At 37.7% G+C, this 17,500-nt stretch overlaps 1 protein-coding gene across 1 annotated transcript in view; it reads left to right on the top strand.

The window, feature by feature from the left end:
- The window catches only part of adamts6 (ADAM metallopeptidase with thrombospondin type 1 motif, 6), a 217,357-nt gene that overhangs the window by 45,747 nt on the left and 154,110 nt on the right, over window positions 1–17,500 (top strand). Inside the window, exon 9 of the mRNA XM_061966341.1 lies at window positions 2,986–3,091. Within this exon, the coding sequence (XP_061822325.1) occupies window positions 2,986–3,091 (106 nt within the window). The remainder of the gene's footprint in view (window positions 1–2,985; window positions 3,092–17,500) is intronic.

Genomic DNA, 17,500 nt, shown 5'->3' on the forward strand with positions numbered 1-17,500 from the left:
AGTTATGATGTGCTGTGACAGTCATGACAGTCTGTATTTATACCAGGTTGTCCAAACTGCGGTCCACAGGCCAAGTGCGGCCAACCGGCGTCTTGGGTTTGGCCCTCGAGACGGTACGGGTTCCAAATGGCGGTCTGGCGGTCCGATAGATGTCAATTTGTCTTGTCCTGTGGACAACATGAGTAACTCAGTTTGAAGTGGGCTTTCTTGAAATCAAGTGCACAGCATTGAGTTGTATGACCCAATCCAAACAACCTTCCCTAGTCATGGCGCAGGAAAAAAAAAGAATTTCAACCAGTACAAAAAGTCAACAAACATAGTCACACGCAACACGACACACTGAATTTTGTGGATTTTGTTAAAAAAAAGTCCAATCAGCATAGAAAATTGAAATGACACCCGTTTAAAGGCATTGCAAGGCATGATGGGAAAAATGCAAAACGCTCTCCACATTCAGAACTTCCGTCCAAAATGCTCTGATTGTGCTAAAAATGTTTGATTCCAGCAGCAAAAAGCTTGAAGGCCCTGTTGAAACTGCTTTGTTTATTAATAATAATAATAATAATAATAATAATAATAATAATAATAATAATAATATCTGATATTTTTGGGGCCCCTGGCCCTGAACTGAAAGAAATGGCTTTTTAAAATTGGAAAAATCCAAAAATCCCCGGTGGCAGGTTTGGCGGTCAGATAGATGTCAATTTGTCTTGTCCTGTGGACGACATCAGTTTGAAGTGGGGGTTCTTGAAATCAAGTGCACAGCATTCACTTGTATGACCCAATCCAAACAACCTTCCCTAGTCATGGCAGTTTTTTTTTTTACCAGCACAAAAACTCAACAAACATGGTCACACTTAACACGACACACTGAACGTTGTGGATATTATTTAAAAAAGTCCAATTAGCATAGAAAATTGAAATGACACCCGTTTAAAGGCATTGCAAGGCATGATGGGAAAAATGCAAAACGCTCTCCACATTCAGAACTTCCGTCCAAGATGCTCCGATTGTGCTAAAAATGTTTGATTCCAGCAGCAAAAAGCTTGAAGGCCCTGTTGAAACTGCTTTGTTTAATAACAATAATAATAATAATTTTTGCAAACACGTCCAATCCGGAGAAAAATCTGATATTTTTGGGGCCCCGGGCCCTGAACTGAAAGAAATGGCTTTCTAGCGCCACTTTTTAAAATTGGAAAAATCCGAAAATCCCCGGTGGCAGGTTTGGCGGTCAGATAGATGTCAATTTGTCTTGTTCTGTGGACGACATCAGTTTGAAGTGGGGGTTCTTGAAATCAAGTGCACAGCATTCACTTGTATGACCCAATCCAAACAACCTTCCCTAGTCATGGCAGTTTTTTTTTTTACCAGCACAAAAACTCAACAAACATGGTCACACTTAACACGACACACTGAACTTTGTGGATATTATTTAAAAAAGTCCAATCAGCATAGAAAATTGAAATGACACCCGTTTAAAGGCATTGCAAGGCATGATGGGAAAAATGCAAAACGCTCTCCACATTCAGAACTTCCTCCGATTGTGCTAAAAATGTTTGATTCCAGCAGCAAAAAGCTTGAAGGCCCTGTTGAAACTGCTTTGTTTAATAACAATAATAATAATATTTTTTGCAAACACGTCCAATCCGGAGAAAAATCTGATATTTTTGGGGCCCCTGGCCCTGAACTGAAAGAAATGGCTTTTTAAAATTGGAAAAATCCAAAAATCCCCGGTGGCAGGTTTGGCGGTCAGATAGATGTCAATTTGTCTTGTCCTGTGGACGACATCAGTTTGAAGTGGGGGTTCTTGAAATCAAGTGCACAGCATTCACTTGTATGACCCAATCCAAACAACCTTCCCTAGTCATGGCACAGTTTTTATTTTTTTTACCAGCACAAAAACTCAACAAACATGGTCACACTTAACACGACACACTGAACTTTGTGGATATTATTTAAAAAAGTCCAATCAGCATAGAAAATTGAAATGACACCCGTTTAAAGGCATTGCAAGGCATGATGGGAAAAATGCAAAACGCTCTCCACATTCAGAACTTCCGTCCAAGATGCTCCGATTGTGCTAAAAATGTTTGATTCCAGCAGCAAAAAGCTTGAAGGCCCTGTTGAAACTGCTTTGTTTAATAACAATAATAATAATAATTTTTGCAAACACGTCCAATCCGGAGAAAAATCTGATATTTTTGGGGCCCCGGGCCCTGAACTGAAAGAAATGGCTTTCTAGCGCCACTTTTTAAAATTGGAAAAATCCGAAAATCCCCGGTGGCAGGTTTGGCGGTCAGATAGATGTCAATTTGTCTTGTCCTGTGGACGACATCAGTTTGAAGTGGGGGGTTCTTGAAATCAAGTGCACAGCATTCACTTGTATGACCCAATCCAAACAACCTTCCCTAGTCATGGCACAGTTTTTATTTTTTTTACCAGCACAAAAACTCAACAAACATGGTCACACTTAACACGACACACTGAACTGTGTGGATATTTAAAAAAAAAGTCCAATCAGTGAAGGAATTTTGCCTTCGCCATATGATGTGGGCGTGGCCTGGCGCCGAACTTTGATCTGATGGCTCGTCACAAAACTATCAACATTTATAACTTGGCTGCACAAAGTCAGATCTCAAACAAAATTGGTAGAAATGACGACGATCACACCCTAAAGTGGTGGGTGGGTCGGTAACTATTGGTACCCCTTCATGGTGGGCGGAGCCTGGCGGCGTGAACCGGTCCTCGCCATCAATGATCAAACTGCCGTTACTTCACTGTAGATGATCGGATCTCCTTCCAAACTGATCATGACTAGACATCACCCCCGTGTGGTGGAAAATGATATTGCACATGCTCCCGTCTTCCGGAAATGTTTGATGGCGGGCAGCTTTAATTGTAGTAGCGTTTAAAAGGCAAGGAATGGACAAGTTGTTGTATTTTACTGTCATTTAAAAAAAAATGTATTTTCATTTTCTGGTCCAGGCTTGGCCTCCGTGGCGGGAATGTGCGAGCCGGAGCGGAGTTGCAGCATCAACGAAGACATAGGCCTGGGTTCTGCCTTCACCATCGCACACGAGATCGGCCACAAGTACGTGCGACCTTGTTGACGGCACCAGGTTCTAACACCCTTTAGAACCAGCGGTTCTCGAGCCTTTGAAACCACTTGGCTAAGAAGGGCGCTCTAGAAGGGAAACCTATGCAAAACGAAACTAACCTGATCAGGGTGTAAACAAAAGGGAATGCTGGAGAACAGCAAAAACTTACGGGCAAAAGCCCCCACAATATTTCAATACACACAGGCTAGCAGCAAAGGCTCAACTTAAATAGCCGTGATTACAAAATGAAAACAGCTGCGAGGAGAAGACGCTCAGAGGCAGGAGTGAAGCAGGAACACACACAAAAACGGTAAAAACCACCAAAATAAGAGCGCAGAACCGGAACTAAGACACTAGACACAGGGAAAACGCCAACAAAATCCATACAAGTTATGATGTTCTGTGACAGTCATGACAGTCTGTATTTATACCAGGTTGTCCAAACTGCGGTCCACAGGCCAAGTGCGGCCAACCGGCGTCTTGGGTTTGGCCCTCGAGACGGTACGAGTACCGCCACAATGACAACGTTCAAATATAGTAGCAAAGTAGGCCTAAGTAGTCATTAAAAACAAGGCAGAAGTATTTTTCATATGTTTGGCCACTGCAAAATTACACCCAGTTTGAACGGTAACACTGTTTGAATATAAAAATATAAAACACTGTACTTTAATCAAATGTTTTTTTGGAGTACCCCTAAATGGAGCCAGTGGCGCACGTGCCACAGTTTTAAACTTTAAACTCTCTTTATTGTATTAAAAAAAAATGGTCACATGATCACTTGTTACCAGGCAGACTTTGTGGGACACAATTACTTGTGCCCAATAAGCTGACGGGGGGGCGGGGTCAATGCCTTAGGAAGCCACGCCCACTAGGCTGTTAAGAACAGTAGGATTGATTCCCGTGTCTGAATTATAAAACACTGAATTTTTTACCGCAGAATTTTTCATCTCGTGCATTTTGCTACCAAATTTTTTCAGCATTTCTTGAAAAGTTCCCAAAATTCCAAAAATTCCCTCACAATAAAATTCAGCGTCAAATGTTCTTTGTAGTAAGACAAACATGACCCTCCATAGAATGAGTCCTCCTCTGTATTCATTATATAATGACCCAGAATGAGTCCTCCTCTATCTTCATTATAAAATGACCCAGAATGAGTCCTCCTCTGTCTTCATTATAAAATGACCCAGAATGAGTCCTCCTCTATATTCATTATAAAATGACCCAGAATGAGTCCTATACTCTGTATTTCTTACACAATGACCCAGAATGAGTCCTCCTCTTTATTCATTATAAAATGACCCAGAATGAGTCCTATACTCTGTATTCATTATACAATAATCCAGAATGAGTCCTCCTCTGTATTTATTATAAAATGACCCTCCACAGAATGAGTCCTCCTCTGTATTCATTATACAATGACCCAAAATGAGTCCTCCTCTGTATTCATTATAAATTGACCCAGAATGAGTCCTATACTCTGTATTCATTATAAAATGACCCAGAATGAGTCCTCCTCTGTATTCATCATAAAATGACCCAGAATGAGTCCTCCTCTGTATTCATTATAAATTGACCCAGAATGAGTCCTATACTCTGTATTCATTATACAATGACCCAGAATGAGTCCCATACTCTGTATTCATTATACAATGACCCAGAATGAGTCCTCCTCTGTATTCATTATAAAATGACCCAGAATGAGTCCTATACTCTGTATTCATTGTAAAATGACCCTCCACAGAATGAGTCCTCCTCTTTATTCATTATACAATGACCCAGAATGAGTCCTGTACTCTGTATTCATTATAAAATGACCCAGAATGAGTCCCATACTCTGTATTCATTATACAATGACCCAGAATGAGTCCTCCTCTGTATTCATCATAAAATGACCCAGAATGAGTCCTATACTCTGTATTCATTATACAATGACCCAGAATGAGTCCTCCTCTGTATTCATTATAAAATGACCCAGAATGATTCCTCCTCTGTATTCATCATAAAATGACCCAGAATGAGTCCTCCTCTGTATTCATTATAAAATGACACAGAATGAGTCCTCCTCTGTATTCATTGCAAAATGACCCTCCACAGAATGAGTCCTCCTCTGTATTCATTATAAAATGACCCAGAATGAGTCCTCCTCTGTATTCATTGCAAAATGACCCTCCACAGAATGAGTCCTCCTCTGTATTCATTATAAAATGACCCTCCATAGAATGAGTCCTATACTCTGTATTCATTATAAAATGACCCTCCATAGAATGAGTCCTCCTCTGTATTCAATATAAAATGACCCAGAATGAGTCCTCCTCTATATTCATTATAAAATGACCCAGAATGAGTCCTCCTCTATATTCATTATAAAATGACCCAGAATGAGTCCTCCTCTATATTCATTATAAAATGACCCAGAATGAGTCCTATACTCTGTATTTCTTACACAATGACCCAGAATGAGTCCTCCTCTGTATTCATTATAAAATGACCCAGAATGAGTCCTATACTCTGTATTCATTATACAGTGACCCAGAATGAGTCCTCCTCTGTATTCATTATAAAATGACCCTCCACAGAATGAGTCCTCCTCTGTATTCATTATACAATGACCCAAAATGAGTCCTCCTCTGTATTCATTATAAATTGACCCAGAATGAGTCCTATACTCTGTATTCATTATAAAATGACCCAGAATGAGTCCTCCTCTGTATTCATCATAAAATGACCCAGAATGAGTCCTCCTCTGTATTCATTATAAATTGACCCAGAATGAGTCCTATACTCTGTATTCATTATACAATGACCCAGAATGAGTCCCATACTCTGTATTCATTATACAATGACCCAGAATGAGTCCTCCTCTGTATTCATTATAAAATGACCCAGAATGAGTCCTATACTCTGTATTCATTGTAAAATGACCCTCCACAGAATGAGTCCTCCTCTTTATTCATTATACAATGACCCAGAATGAGTCCTGTACTCTGTATTCATTATAAAATGACCCAGAATGAGTCCCATACTCTGTATTCATTATACAATGACCCAGAATGAGTCCTCCTCTGTATTCATCATAAAATGACCCAGAATGAGTCCTATACTCTGTATTCATTATACAATGACCCAGAATGAGTCCTCCTCTGTATTCATTATAAAATGACCCAGAATGATTCCTCCTCTGTATTCATCATAAAATGACCCAGAATGAGTCCTCCTCTGTATTCATTATAAAATGACACAGAATGAGTCCTCCTCTGTATTCATTGCAAAATGACCCTCCACAGAATGAGTCCTCCTCTGTATTCATTATAAAATGACCCAGAATGAGTCCTCCTCTGTATTCATTGCAAAATGACCCTCCACAGAATGAGTCCTCCTCTGTATTCATTATAAAATGACCCTCCATAGAATGAGTCCTATACTCTGTATTCATTATAAAATGACCCTCCATAGAATGAGTCCTCCTCTGTATTCAATATAAAATGACCCAGAATGAGTCCTCCTCTATATTCATTATAAAATGACCCAGAATGAGTCCTCCTCTATATTCATTATAAAATGACCCAGAATGAGTCCTCCTCTATATTCATTATAAAATGACCCAGAATGAGTCCTATACTCTGTATTTCTTACACAATGACCCAGAATGAGTCCTCCTCTGTATTCATTATAAAATGACCCAGAATGAGTCCTATACTCTGTATTCATTATACAGTGACCCAGAATGAGTCCTCCTCTGTATTCATTATAAAATGACCCTCCACAGAATGAGTCCTCCTCTGTATTCATTATACAATGACCCAAAATGAGTCCTCCTCTGTATTCATTATAAAATGACCCTCCACAGAATGAGACGTCCTCTGTATTCATTATAAAATGACCCAGAATGAGTCCTATACTTTGTATTCATTATACAGTGACCCAGAATGAGTCCTCCTCTGTATTCATTATAAAATGACCCTCCACAGAATGAGTCCTCCTCTGTATTCATTATACAATGACCCAGAATGAGTCCTCCTCTGTATTCATTATAAAATGACCCTCCACAGAATGAGTCCTCCTCTGTATTCATTATACAATGACCCAGAATGAGTCCTGTACTCTGTATTCATTATAAAATGACCCTCCATAGAATAAGTCCTATACTCTGTATTCATTATAAAATGACCCAGAATGAGTCCTCCTCTGTATTCATTATAAAATGACCCAGAATGAGTCCTCCTCTGTATTCATTATAAAATAACCCAGAATGAGTCCTGTACTCTGTATTCATTATAAAATGACCCTCCATAGAATAAGTCCTCCTCTGTATTCATTATAAAATGACCCAGAATGAGTCCTCCTCTGTATTCATTATAAAATGACCCAGAATGAGTCCTCCTCTGTATTCATTATAAAATAACCCAGAATGAGTCCTGTACTCTGTATTCATTATAAAATGACCCTCCATAGAATAAGTCCTATACTCTGTATTCATTATAAAATGACCCTCCACAGAATGAGTCCTCCTCTGTATTCATTATACAATGACCCAGAATGAGTCCTCCTCTGTATTCATTATAAAATAACCCAGAATGAGTCCTGTACTCTGTATTCATTATAAAATGACCCTCCATAGAATAAGTCCTATACTCTGTATTCATTATAAAATGACCCAGAATGAGTCCTCCTCTTTATTCATTATAAAATGACCCAGAATGAGTCCTCCTCTGTATTCATTATAAAATGACCCTCCATAGAATGAGTCCTCCTCTGTATTCAATATAAAATGACCCTCCATAGAATGAATCCTCCTCTGTATTCATTATAAAATGACCCAGAATGAGTCCTCCTCTATATTCATTATAAAATGACCCAGAATGAGTCCTCCTCTTTATTCATTATAAAATGACCCAGAATGAGTCCTATACTCTGTATTCATTATACAATGACCCAGAATGAGTCCTCCTCTGTATTCATTATAAAATGACCCTCCACAGAATGAGTCCTCCTCTATATTCATTATAAAATGACCCAGAATGAGTCCTCCTCTGTATTCATTATAAAATGACCCAGAATGAGTCCTCCTCTTTATTCATTATAAAATGACCCAGAATGAGTCCTCCTCTATATTCATTATAAAATGACCCAGAATGAGTCCTCCTCTTTATTCATTATAAAATGACCCAGAATGAGTCCTCCTCTATATTCATTATAAAATGACCCAGAATGAGTCCTCCTCTGTATTCATTATAAAATAACCCAGAATGAGTCCTCCTCTGTATTCATTGCAAAATGACCCTCCACAGAATGAGTCCTCCTCTGTATTCATTATAAAATGACCCAGAATGAGTCCTCCTCTGTATTCATTGCAAAATGACCCTCCACAGAATGAGTCCTCCTCTTTATTCATTATACAATGACCCAGAATGAGTCCTGTACTCTGTATTCATTATAAAATGACCCTCCATAGAATAAGTCCTATACTCTGTATTCATTATAAAATGACCCAGAATGAGTCCTCCTCTGTATTCATTATAAAATGACCCAGAATGAGTCCTCCTCTGTATTCATTATAAAATAACCCAGAATGAGTCCTGTACTCTGTATTCATTATAAAATGACCCTCCATAGGATAAGTCCTCCTCTGTATTCATTATACAATGACCCAGAATGAGTCCTCCTCTGTATTCATTATAAAATAACCCAGAATGAGTCCTCCTCTGTATTCATTATAAATTGACCCAGAATGAGTCCTATACTCTGTATTCATTATAAAATGACCCAGAATGAGTCCCATACTCTGTATTCATTATACAATGACCCAGAATGAGTCCTCCTCTGTATTCATTATAAAATGACCCTCCACAGAATGAGTCCTCCTCTGTATTCATTATAAAATGACCCAGAATGAGTCCTCCTCTGTATTCATTATAAAATGACCCAGAATGAGTCCTCCTCTTTATTCATTATACAATGACCCAGAATGAGTCCTGTACTCTGTATTCATTATAAAATGACCCTCCATAGAATAAGTCCTATACTCTGTATTCATTATAAAATGACCCAGAATGAGTCCTCCTCTGTATTCATTATAAAATGACCCAGAATGAGTCCTCCTCTGTATTCATTATAAAATAACCCAGAATGAGTCCTATACTCTGTATTCATTATACAATGACCCAGAATGAGTCCTCCTCTGTATTCATCATAAAATGACCCAGAATGAGTCCTATACTCTGTATTCATCATAAAATGACCCAGAATGAGTCCTCCTCTGTATTCATTATAAAATGATCCATATTTGCTGATCCTTCATCTGGTAATATTTTGCTGACTCCACATCTGCGGGTCATGTGACTTCTATCGCTTCAGGTCCCTCCCCCCCCCTGAAAGTTGGAAGGCGCACAGTGTGCTAGTTGCCACTGAGCAGCTTCCTGGTTGCCAAAGTGCATACCTCTGGCAACCCGCGCAGCAGCCGTGACGTCTCCGGCAGAAGATGGCCGTTTCCTTTTATTATGTCTGCTTCTGTAAAAACACGCAGGGTTTATTTCCCCGGTGGGCAGGACTTTGCTAAAGACATGGTTGTGTCTATTGGTTGCTTCTCAAATCATTCTCTCTCAATGTCTCTGTGGCTGGGGGGGGGGGGGGGGGGCACTCTCTAGTAATTGACCCCCCCCCCCAGACTCTCCCTGCTCAGACCTGCCGGGTGATTGACAGGCCAGGCATCAGAGTGGTGATTACAACTTTTTCATTCCAGACAGGGGTTGACCCCTGACCCCTGACCCCTGGCTCTCCTCCACACAGCTGTTTCACAGTGTGACCTTTTTTTTTTTCTTTTCTTTTTTCTGGATCCTAAACCTCAACTCAACTATTTTCCCACCCAACTTCAAAAATTGGCTCTGTAGCGCCCCCTTTAGAGCGGTGCGATGCGTGAATCTGGGGCGAGGGGCTCCATTTTTACAATTTTAACGGGGCGCTAGAAAGTTAGCTTTTTAGCCAATTTTGTATGTTCAAACCTAAAATTCATGAATTTTTATATTTGGCGCCATCGCAGAAGTATGCTAACATCTCTTATATTAGCATGCTACCGTTCGCATGCTAGCATTTTATGCTAGCTTTTTAGCCAATTTTGTACGTTCAAACCTAAAATTCATGAATTTTTATATTTGGCGCCATCGCGGAAGTATGCTAACATCTCTTATATTAGCATGCTACCGTTCGCATGCTAGCATTTTATGCTAGCTTTTTAGCCAATTTTGTATGTTCAAACCTAAAATTCATGAATTTTTATATTTGGCGCCATCGCGGAAGTATGCTAACATCTCTTATATTAGCATGCTACCGTTCGCATGCTAGCATTTTATGCTAACTTTTTAGCCAATTTTGTATGTTCAAACCTAAAATTCATGAATTTTTATATTTGGCGCCATCGCGGAAATATGCTAACATCTCTTATATTAGCATGCTACCGTTCGCATGCTAGCATTTTATGCTAACTTTTTAGCCAATTTTGTATGTTCAAACCTAAAATTCATGAATTTTTATATTTGGCGCCATCGCGGAAGTATGCTAACATCTCTTATATTAGCATGCTACCGTTCGCATGCTAGCATTTTATGCTAGCTTTTTAGCCAATTTTGTATGTTCAAACCTAAAATTCATGAATTTTTATATTTGGCGCCATCGCGGAAGTATGCTAACATCTCTTATATTAGCATGCTACCGTTCGCAAGCTAGCATTTTATGCTAGCTTTTTAGCCAATTTTGTATGTTCAAACCTAAAATTCATGAATTTTTATATTTGGCGCCATCGCGGAAGTATGCTAACATCTCTTATATTAGCATGCTACCGTTCGCATGCTAGCATTTTATGCTAGCTTTTTAGCCAATTTTGTATGTTCAAACCTAAAATTCATGAATTTTTATATTTGGCGCCATCGCGGAAGTATGCTAACATCTCTTATATTAGCATGCTACCGTTCGCAAGCTAGCATTTTATGCTAGCTTTTTAGCCAATTTTGTATGTTCAAACCTAAAATTCATGAATTTTTATATTTGGCGCCATCGCGGAAGTATGCTAACATCTCTTATATTAGCATGCTACCGTTCGCAAGCTAGCATTTTATGCTAGCTTTTTAGCCAATTTTGTACGTTCAAACCTAAAATTCATGAATTTTTATATTTGGCGCCATCGCGGAAATATGCTAACATCTCTTATATTAGCATGCTACCGTTCGCATGCTAGCATTTTATGCTAGCTTTTTAGCCAATTTTGTACGTTCAAACCTAAAATTCATGAATTTTTATATTTGGCGCCATTGCGGAAGTATGCTAACATCTCTTATATTAGCATGCTACAGTTCGCATGCTAGCATTTTATGCTAGCTTTTTAGCCAATTTTGTACGTTCAAACCTAAAATTCATGAATTTTTATATTTGGCGCCATCGCGGAAATATGCTAACATCTCTTATATTAGCATGCTACAGTTCGCATGCTAGCATTTTATGCTAACTTTTTAGCCAATTTTGTATGTTCAAACCTAAAATTCATGAATTTTTATATTTGGCGCCATCGCGGAAATATGCTAACATCTCTTATATTAGCATGCTACCGTTCGCATGCTAGCATTTTATGCTAGCTTTTTAGCCAATTTTGTACGTTCAAACCTAAAATTCATGAATTTTTATATTTGGCGCCATCGCGGAAGTATGCTAACATCTCTTATATTAGCATGCTACCGTTCGCATGCTAGCATTTTATGCTAGCTTTTTAGCCAATTTTGTACGTTCAAACCTAAAATTCATGAATTTTTATATTTGGCGCCATCGCGGAAATATGCTAACATCTCTTATTTTAGCATGCTACAGTTCGCATGCTAGCATTTTATGCTAACTTTTTAGCCAATTTTGTATGTTCAAACCTAAAATTCATGAATTTTTATATTTGGCGCCATCGCGGAAATATGCTAACATCTCTTATATTAGCATGCTACCGTTCGCATGCTAGCATTTTATGCTAGCTTTTTAGCCAATTTTGTACGTTCAAACCTAAAATTCATGAATTTTTATATTTGGCGCCATCGCGGAAGTATGCTAACATCTCTTATATTAGCATGCTACAGTTCGCATGCTAGCATTTTATGCTAACTTTTTAGCCAATTTTGTATGTTCAAACCTAAAATTCATGAATTTTTATATTTGGCGCCATCGCAGAAGTATGCTAACATCTCTTATATTAGCATGCTACCGTTCGCATGCTAGCATTTTATGCTAGCTTTTTAGCCAATTTTGTACGTTCAAACCTAAAATTCATGAATTTTTATATTTGGCGCCATCGCGGAAATATGCTAACATCTCTTATATTAGCATGCTACCGTTCGCATGCTAGCATTTTATGCTAGCTTTTTAGCCAATTTTGTACGTTCAAACCTAAAATTCATGAATTTTTATATTTGGCGCCATCGCGGAAGTATGCTAACATCTCTTATATTAGCATGCTACCGTTCGCATGCTAGCATTTTATGCTAGCTTTTTAGCCAATTTTGTACGTTCAAACCTAAAATTCATGAATTTTTATATTTGGCGCCATCGCGGAAATATGCTAACATCTCTTATATTAGCATGCTACAGTTCGCATGCTAGCATTTTATGCTAACTTTTTAGCCAATTTTGTATGTTCAAACCTAAAATTCATGAATTTTTATATTTGGCGCCATCGCGGAAATATGCTAACATCTCTTATATTAGCATGCTACCGTTCGCATGCTAGCATTTTATGCTAGCTTTTTAGCCAATTTTGTACGTTCAAACCTAAAATTCATGAATTTTTATATTTGGCGCCATCGCGGAAGTATGCTAACATCTCTTATATTAGCATGCTACAGTTCGCATGCTAGCATTTTATGCTAACTTTTTAGCCAATTTTGTATGTTCAAACCTAAAATTCATGAATTTTTATATTTGGCGCCATCGCAGAAGTATGCTAACATCTCTTATATTAGCATGCTACCGTTCGCATGCTAGCATTTTATGCTAGCTTTTTAGCCAATTTTGTACGTTCAAACCTAAAATTCATGAATTTTTATATTTGGCGCCATCGCGGAAGTATGCTAACATCTCTTATATTAGCATGCTACAGTTCGCATGCTAGCATTTTATGCTAACTTTTTAGCCAATTTTGTATGTTCAAACCTAAAATTCATGAATTTTTATATTTGGCGCCATCGCAGAAGTATGCTAACATCTCTTATATTAGCATGCTACCGTTCGCATGCTAGCAGTTTATGCTAGCTTTTTAGCCAATTTTGTATGTTCAAACCTAAAATTCATGAATTTTTATATTTGGCGCCATCGCGGAAGTATGCTAACATCTCTTATATTAGCATGCTACAGTTCGCATGCTAGCATTTTATGCTAACTTTTTAGCCAATTTTGTATGTTCAAACCTAAAATTCATGAATTTTTATATTTGGCGCCATCGCAGAAGTATGCTAACATCTCTTATATTAGCATGCTACCGTTCGCATGCTAGCATTTTATGCTAGCTTTTTAGCCAATTTTGTATGTTCAAACCTAAAATTCATGAATTTTTATATTTGGCGCCATCGCGGGAGTATGCTAACATCTCTTATATTAGCATGCTACAGTTCGCATGCTAGCATTTTATGCTAACTTTTTAGCCAATTTTGTATGTTCAAACCTAAAATTCATGAATTTTTATATTTGGCGCCATCGCGGAAGTATGCTAACATCTCTTATATTAGCATGCTACCGTTCGCATGCTAGCATTTAATGCTAGCTTTTTAGCCAATTTTGTATGTTCAAACCTAAAATTCATGAATTTTTATATTTGGCGCCATCGCGGGAATATGCTAACATCTCTTATATTAGCATGCTACAGTTCGCATGCTAGCATTTTATGCTAACTTTTTAGCCAATTTTGTATGTTCAAACCTAAAATTCATGAATTTTTATATTTGGCGCCATCGCGGAAGTATGCTAACATCTCTTATATTAGCATGCTACAGTTCGCATGCTAGCATTTTATGCTAACTTTTTAGCCAATTTTGTATGTTCAAACCTAAAATTCATGAATTTTTATATTTGGCGCCATCGCAGAAGTATGCTAACATCTCTTATATTAGCATGCTACCGTTCGCATGCTAGCATTTTATGCTAGCTTTTTAGCCAATTTTGTACGTTCAAACCTAAAATTCATGAATTTTTATATTTGGCGCCATCGCGGAAGTATGCTAACATCTCTTATATTAGCATGCTACCGTTCGCATGCTAGCATTTTATGCTAGCTTTTTAGCCAATTTTGTATGTTCAAACCTAAAATTCATGAATTTTTATATTTGGCGCCATCGCGGAAATATGCTAACATCTCTTATATTAGCATGCTACAGTTCGCATGCTAGCATTTTATGCTAAGTTTTTAGCCAATTTTGTATGTTCAAACCTAAAATTCATGAATTTTTATATTTGGCGCCATCGCAGAAGTATGCTAACATCTCTTATATTAGCATGCTACCGTTCGCATGCTAGCATTTTATGCTAGCTTTTTAGCCAATTTTGTACGTTCAAACCTAAAATTCATGAATTTTTATATTTGGCGCCATCGCAGAAGTATGCTAACATCTCTTGTATTAGCATGCTACCGTTCGCATGCTAGCATTTTATGCTAGCTTTTTAGCCAATTTTGTACGTTCAAACCTAAAATTCATGAATTTTTATATTTGGCGCCATCGCGGAAGTATGCTAACATCTCTTATATTAGCATGCTACAGTTCGCATGCTAGCATTTTATGCTAACTTTTTAGCCAATTTTGTATGTTCAAACCTAAAATTCATGAATTTTTATATTTGGCGCCATCGCAGAAGTATGCTAACATCTCTTATATTAGCATGCTACCGTTCGCATGCTAGCATTTTATGCTAGCTTTTTAGCCAATTTTGTACGTTCAAACCTAAAATTCATGAATTTTTATATTTGGCGCCATCGCAGAAGTATGCTAACATCTCTTATATTAGCATGCTACCGTTCGCCTGCTAGCATTTTATGCTAGCTTTTTAGCCAATTTTGTACGTTCAAACCTAAAATTCATGAATTTTTATATTTGGCGCCATCGCGGAAGTATGCTAACATCTCTTATATTAGCATGCTACAGTTCGCATGCTAGCATTTTATGCTAACTTTTTAGCCAATTTTGTATGTTCAAACCTAAAATTCATGAATTTTTATATTTGGCGCCATCGCGGAAATATGCTAACATCTCTTATATTAGCATGCTACAGTTCGCATGCTAGCATTTTATGCTAACTTTTTAGCCAATTTTGTATGTTCAAACCTAAAATTCATGAATTTTTATATTTGGCGCCATCGCGGAAGTATGCTAACATCTCTTATATTAGCATGCTACCGTTCGCATGCTAGCATTTTATGCTAGCTTTTTAGCCAATTTTGTATGTTTAACCCTAAAAATCATGATTTTTTTATATTTGGCGCCATCTCGGAATTATGCTAACGTCTCTTATACTAGCATGCTACCGTTATCATGCTAGCATTTTATGCTAGCTTTTTAGCCAATTGTGTATGTTTAACCCTAAAAAGTATGATTTTTGATACATGGTGCCATCTCGGAAGTATGCTAACGTCTCTTATACTAGCATACTACCGTTCGCATGCTAGCATTTTAGCCAATTTTGTATGTTTAAACCTAAAAATCATGATTTTTGATACTTGGCGCCATCTCGGATCGACCCCAGGCCAGAGATCCAGGGCACAGATGGCGGGCCTAGTTTCAATTATAAATGATAAAACACTGAATTTTTTACACTGAATTTTTTATCTCGTGCATTTTGCTACCAAATTCTAAAAATTCCCTCACGAAAAAATTCAGCACAAATTCGGAACTGCACTTTTTCTTCCAAATTTGACCATCATTTATGTCATAATAATACTTTGTGTTGCCATGAGTTCCTGGCGAGTAGACAAAAGCTGTCTTTGATCTTACCAATTAAAAGGCTTGTAAAACTCCACTGTGTAGGATGGGAAGCGACATGAAGGTGTCGGTTTCTTTGATGTATTGTAATCCACAGGAAGATTTTGGCGCCAAGTATCAAAAATCATGATTTTTAGGTTTAAACATACAAAATTGGCTAAAATGCTAGCATGCGAACGGTAGTATGCTAGTATAAGACACGTTAGCATACTTCCGAGATGGCACCAAGTATCAAAAATCATACTTTTTAGGGTTAAACATACACAATTGGCTAAAAAGCTAGCATAAAATGCTAGCATGATAACGGTAGCATGCTAGTATAAGAGACGTTAGCATAATTCCGAGATGGCGCCAAATATAAAAAAATCATGATTTTTAGGGTTAAACATACAAAATTGGCTAAAAAGCTAGCATAAAATGCTAGCATGCGAACGGTAGCATGCTAATATAAGAGATGTTAGCATACTTCCGCGATGGCGCCAAATATAAAAATTCATGAATTTTAGGTTTGAACATACAAAATTGGCTAAAATGCTAGCATGCGAACGGTAGTATGCTAGTATAAGAGACGTTAGCATACTTCCGAGATGGCACCAAGTATCAAAAATCATACTTTTTAGGGTTAAACATACACAATTGGCTAAAAAGCTAGCATGAAATGCTAGCATGATAACGGTAGCATGCTAGTATAAGAGACAATAGCATAATTCCGAGATGGCGCCAAATATAAAAAAATCATGATTTTTAGGGTTAAACATACAAAATTGGCTAAAAAGCTAGCATAAAATGCTAGCATGCGAACGGTAGCATGCTAATATAAGAGATGTTAGCATACTTCCGCGATGGCGCCAAATATAAAAATTCATGAATTTTAGGTTTGAACATACAAAATTGGCTAAAAAGCTAGCATAAAATGCTAGCATGCGAACGGTAGCATGCTAATATAAGAGATGTTAGCATACTTCCGCGATGGCGCCAAATATAAAAATTCATGAATTTTAGGTTTGAACATACAAAATTGGCTAAAAAGCTAGCATAAAATGCTAGCTTGCGAACGGTAGCATGCTAATATAAGAGATGTTAGCATACTTCCGCGATGGCGCCAAATATAAAAATTCATGAATTTTAGGTTTGAACATACAAAATTGGCTAAAAAGCTAGCATAAAATGCTAGCATGCGAACGGTAGCATGCTAATATAAGAGATGTTAGCATACTTCCGCGATGGCGCCAAATATAAAAATTCATGAATTTTAGGTTTGAACATACAAAATTTGCTAAAAAGCTAGCATAAAATGCTAGCTTGCGAACGGTAGCATGCTAATATAAGAGATGTTAGCATACTTCCGCGATGGCGCCAAATATAAAAATTCATGAATTTTAGGTTTGAACATACAAAATTGGCTAAAAAGCTAGC

Source organism: Nerophis lumbriciformis, linkage group LG11 (genome assembly GCF_033978685.3).
Source record: "Nerophis lumbriciformis linkage group LG11, RoL_Nlum_v2.1, whole genome shotgun sequence".
Lineage (NCBI taxonomy): Eukaryota > Metazoa > Chordata > Actinopteri > Syngnathiformes > Syngnathidae > Nerophis > Nerophis lumbriciformis.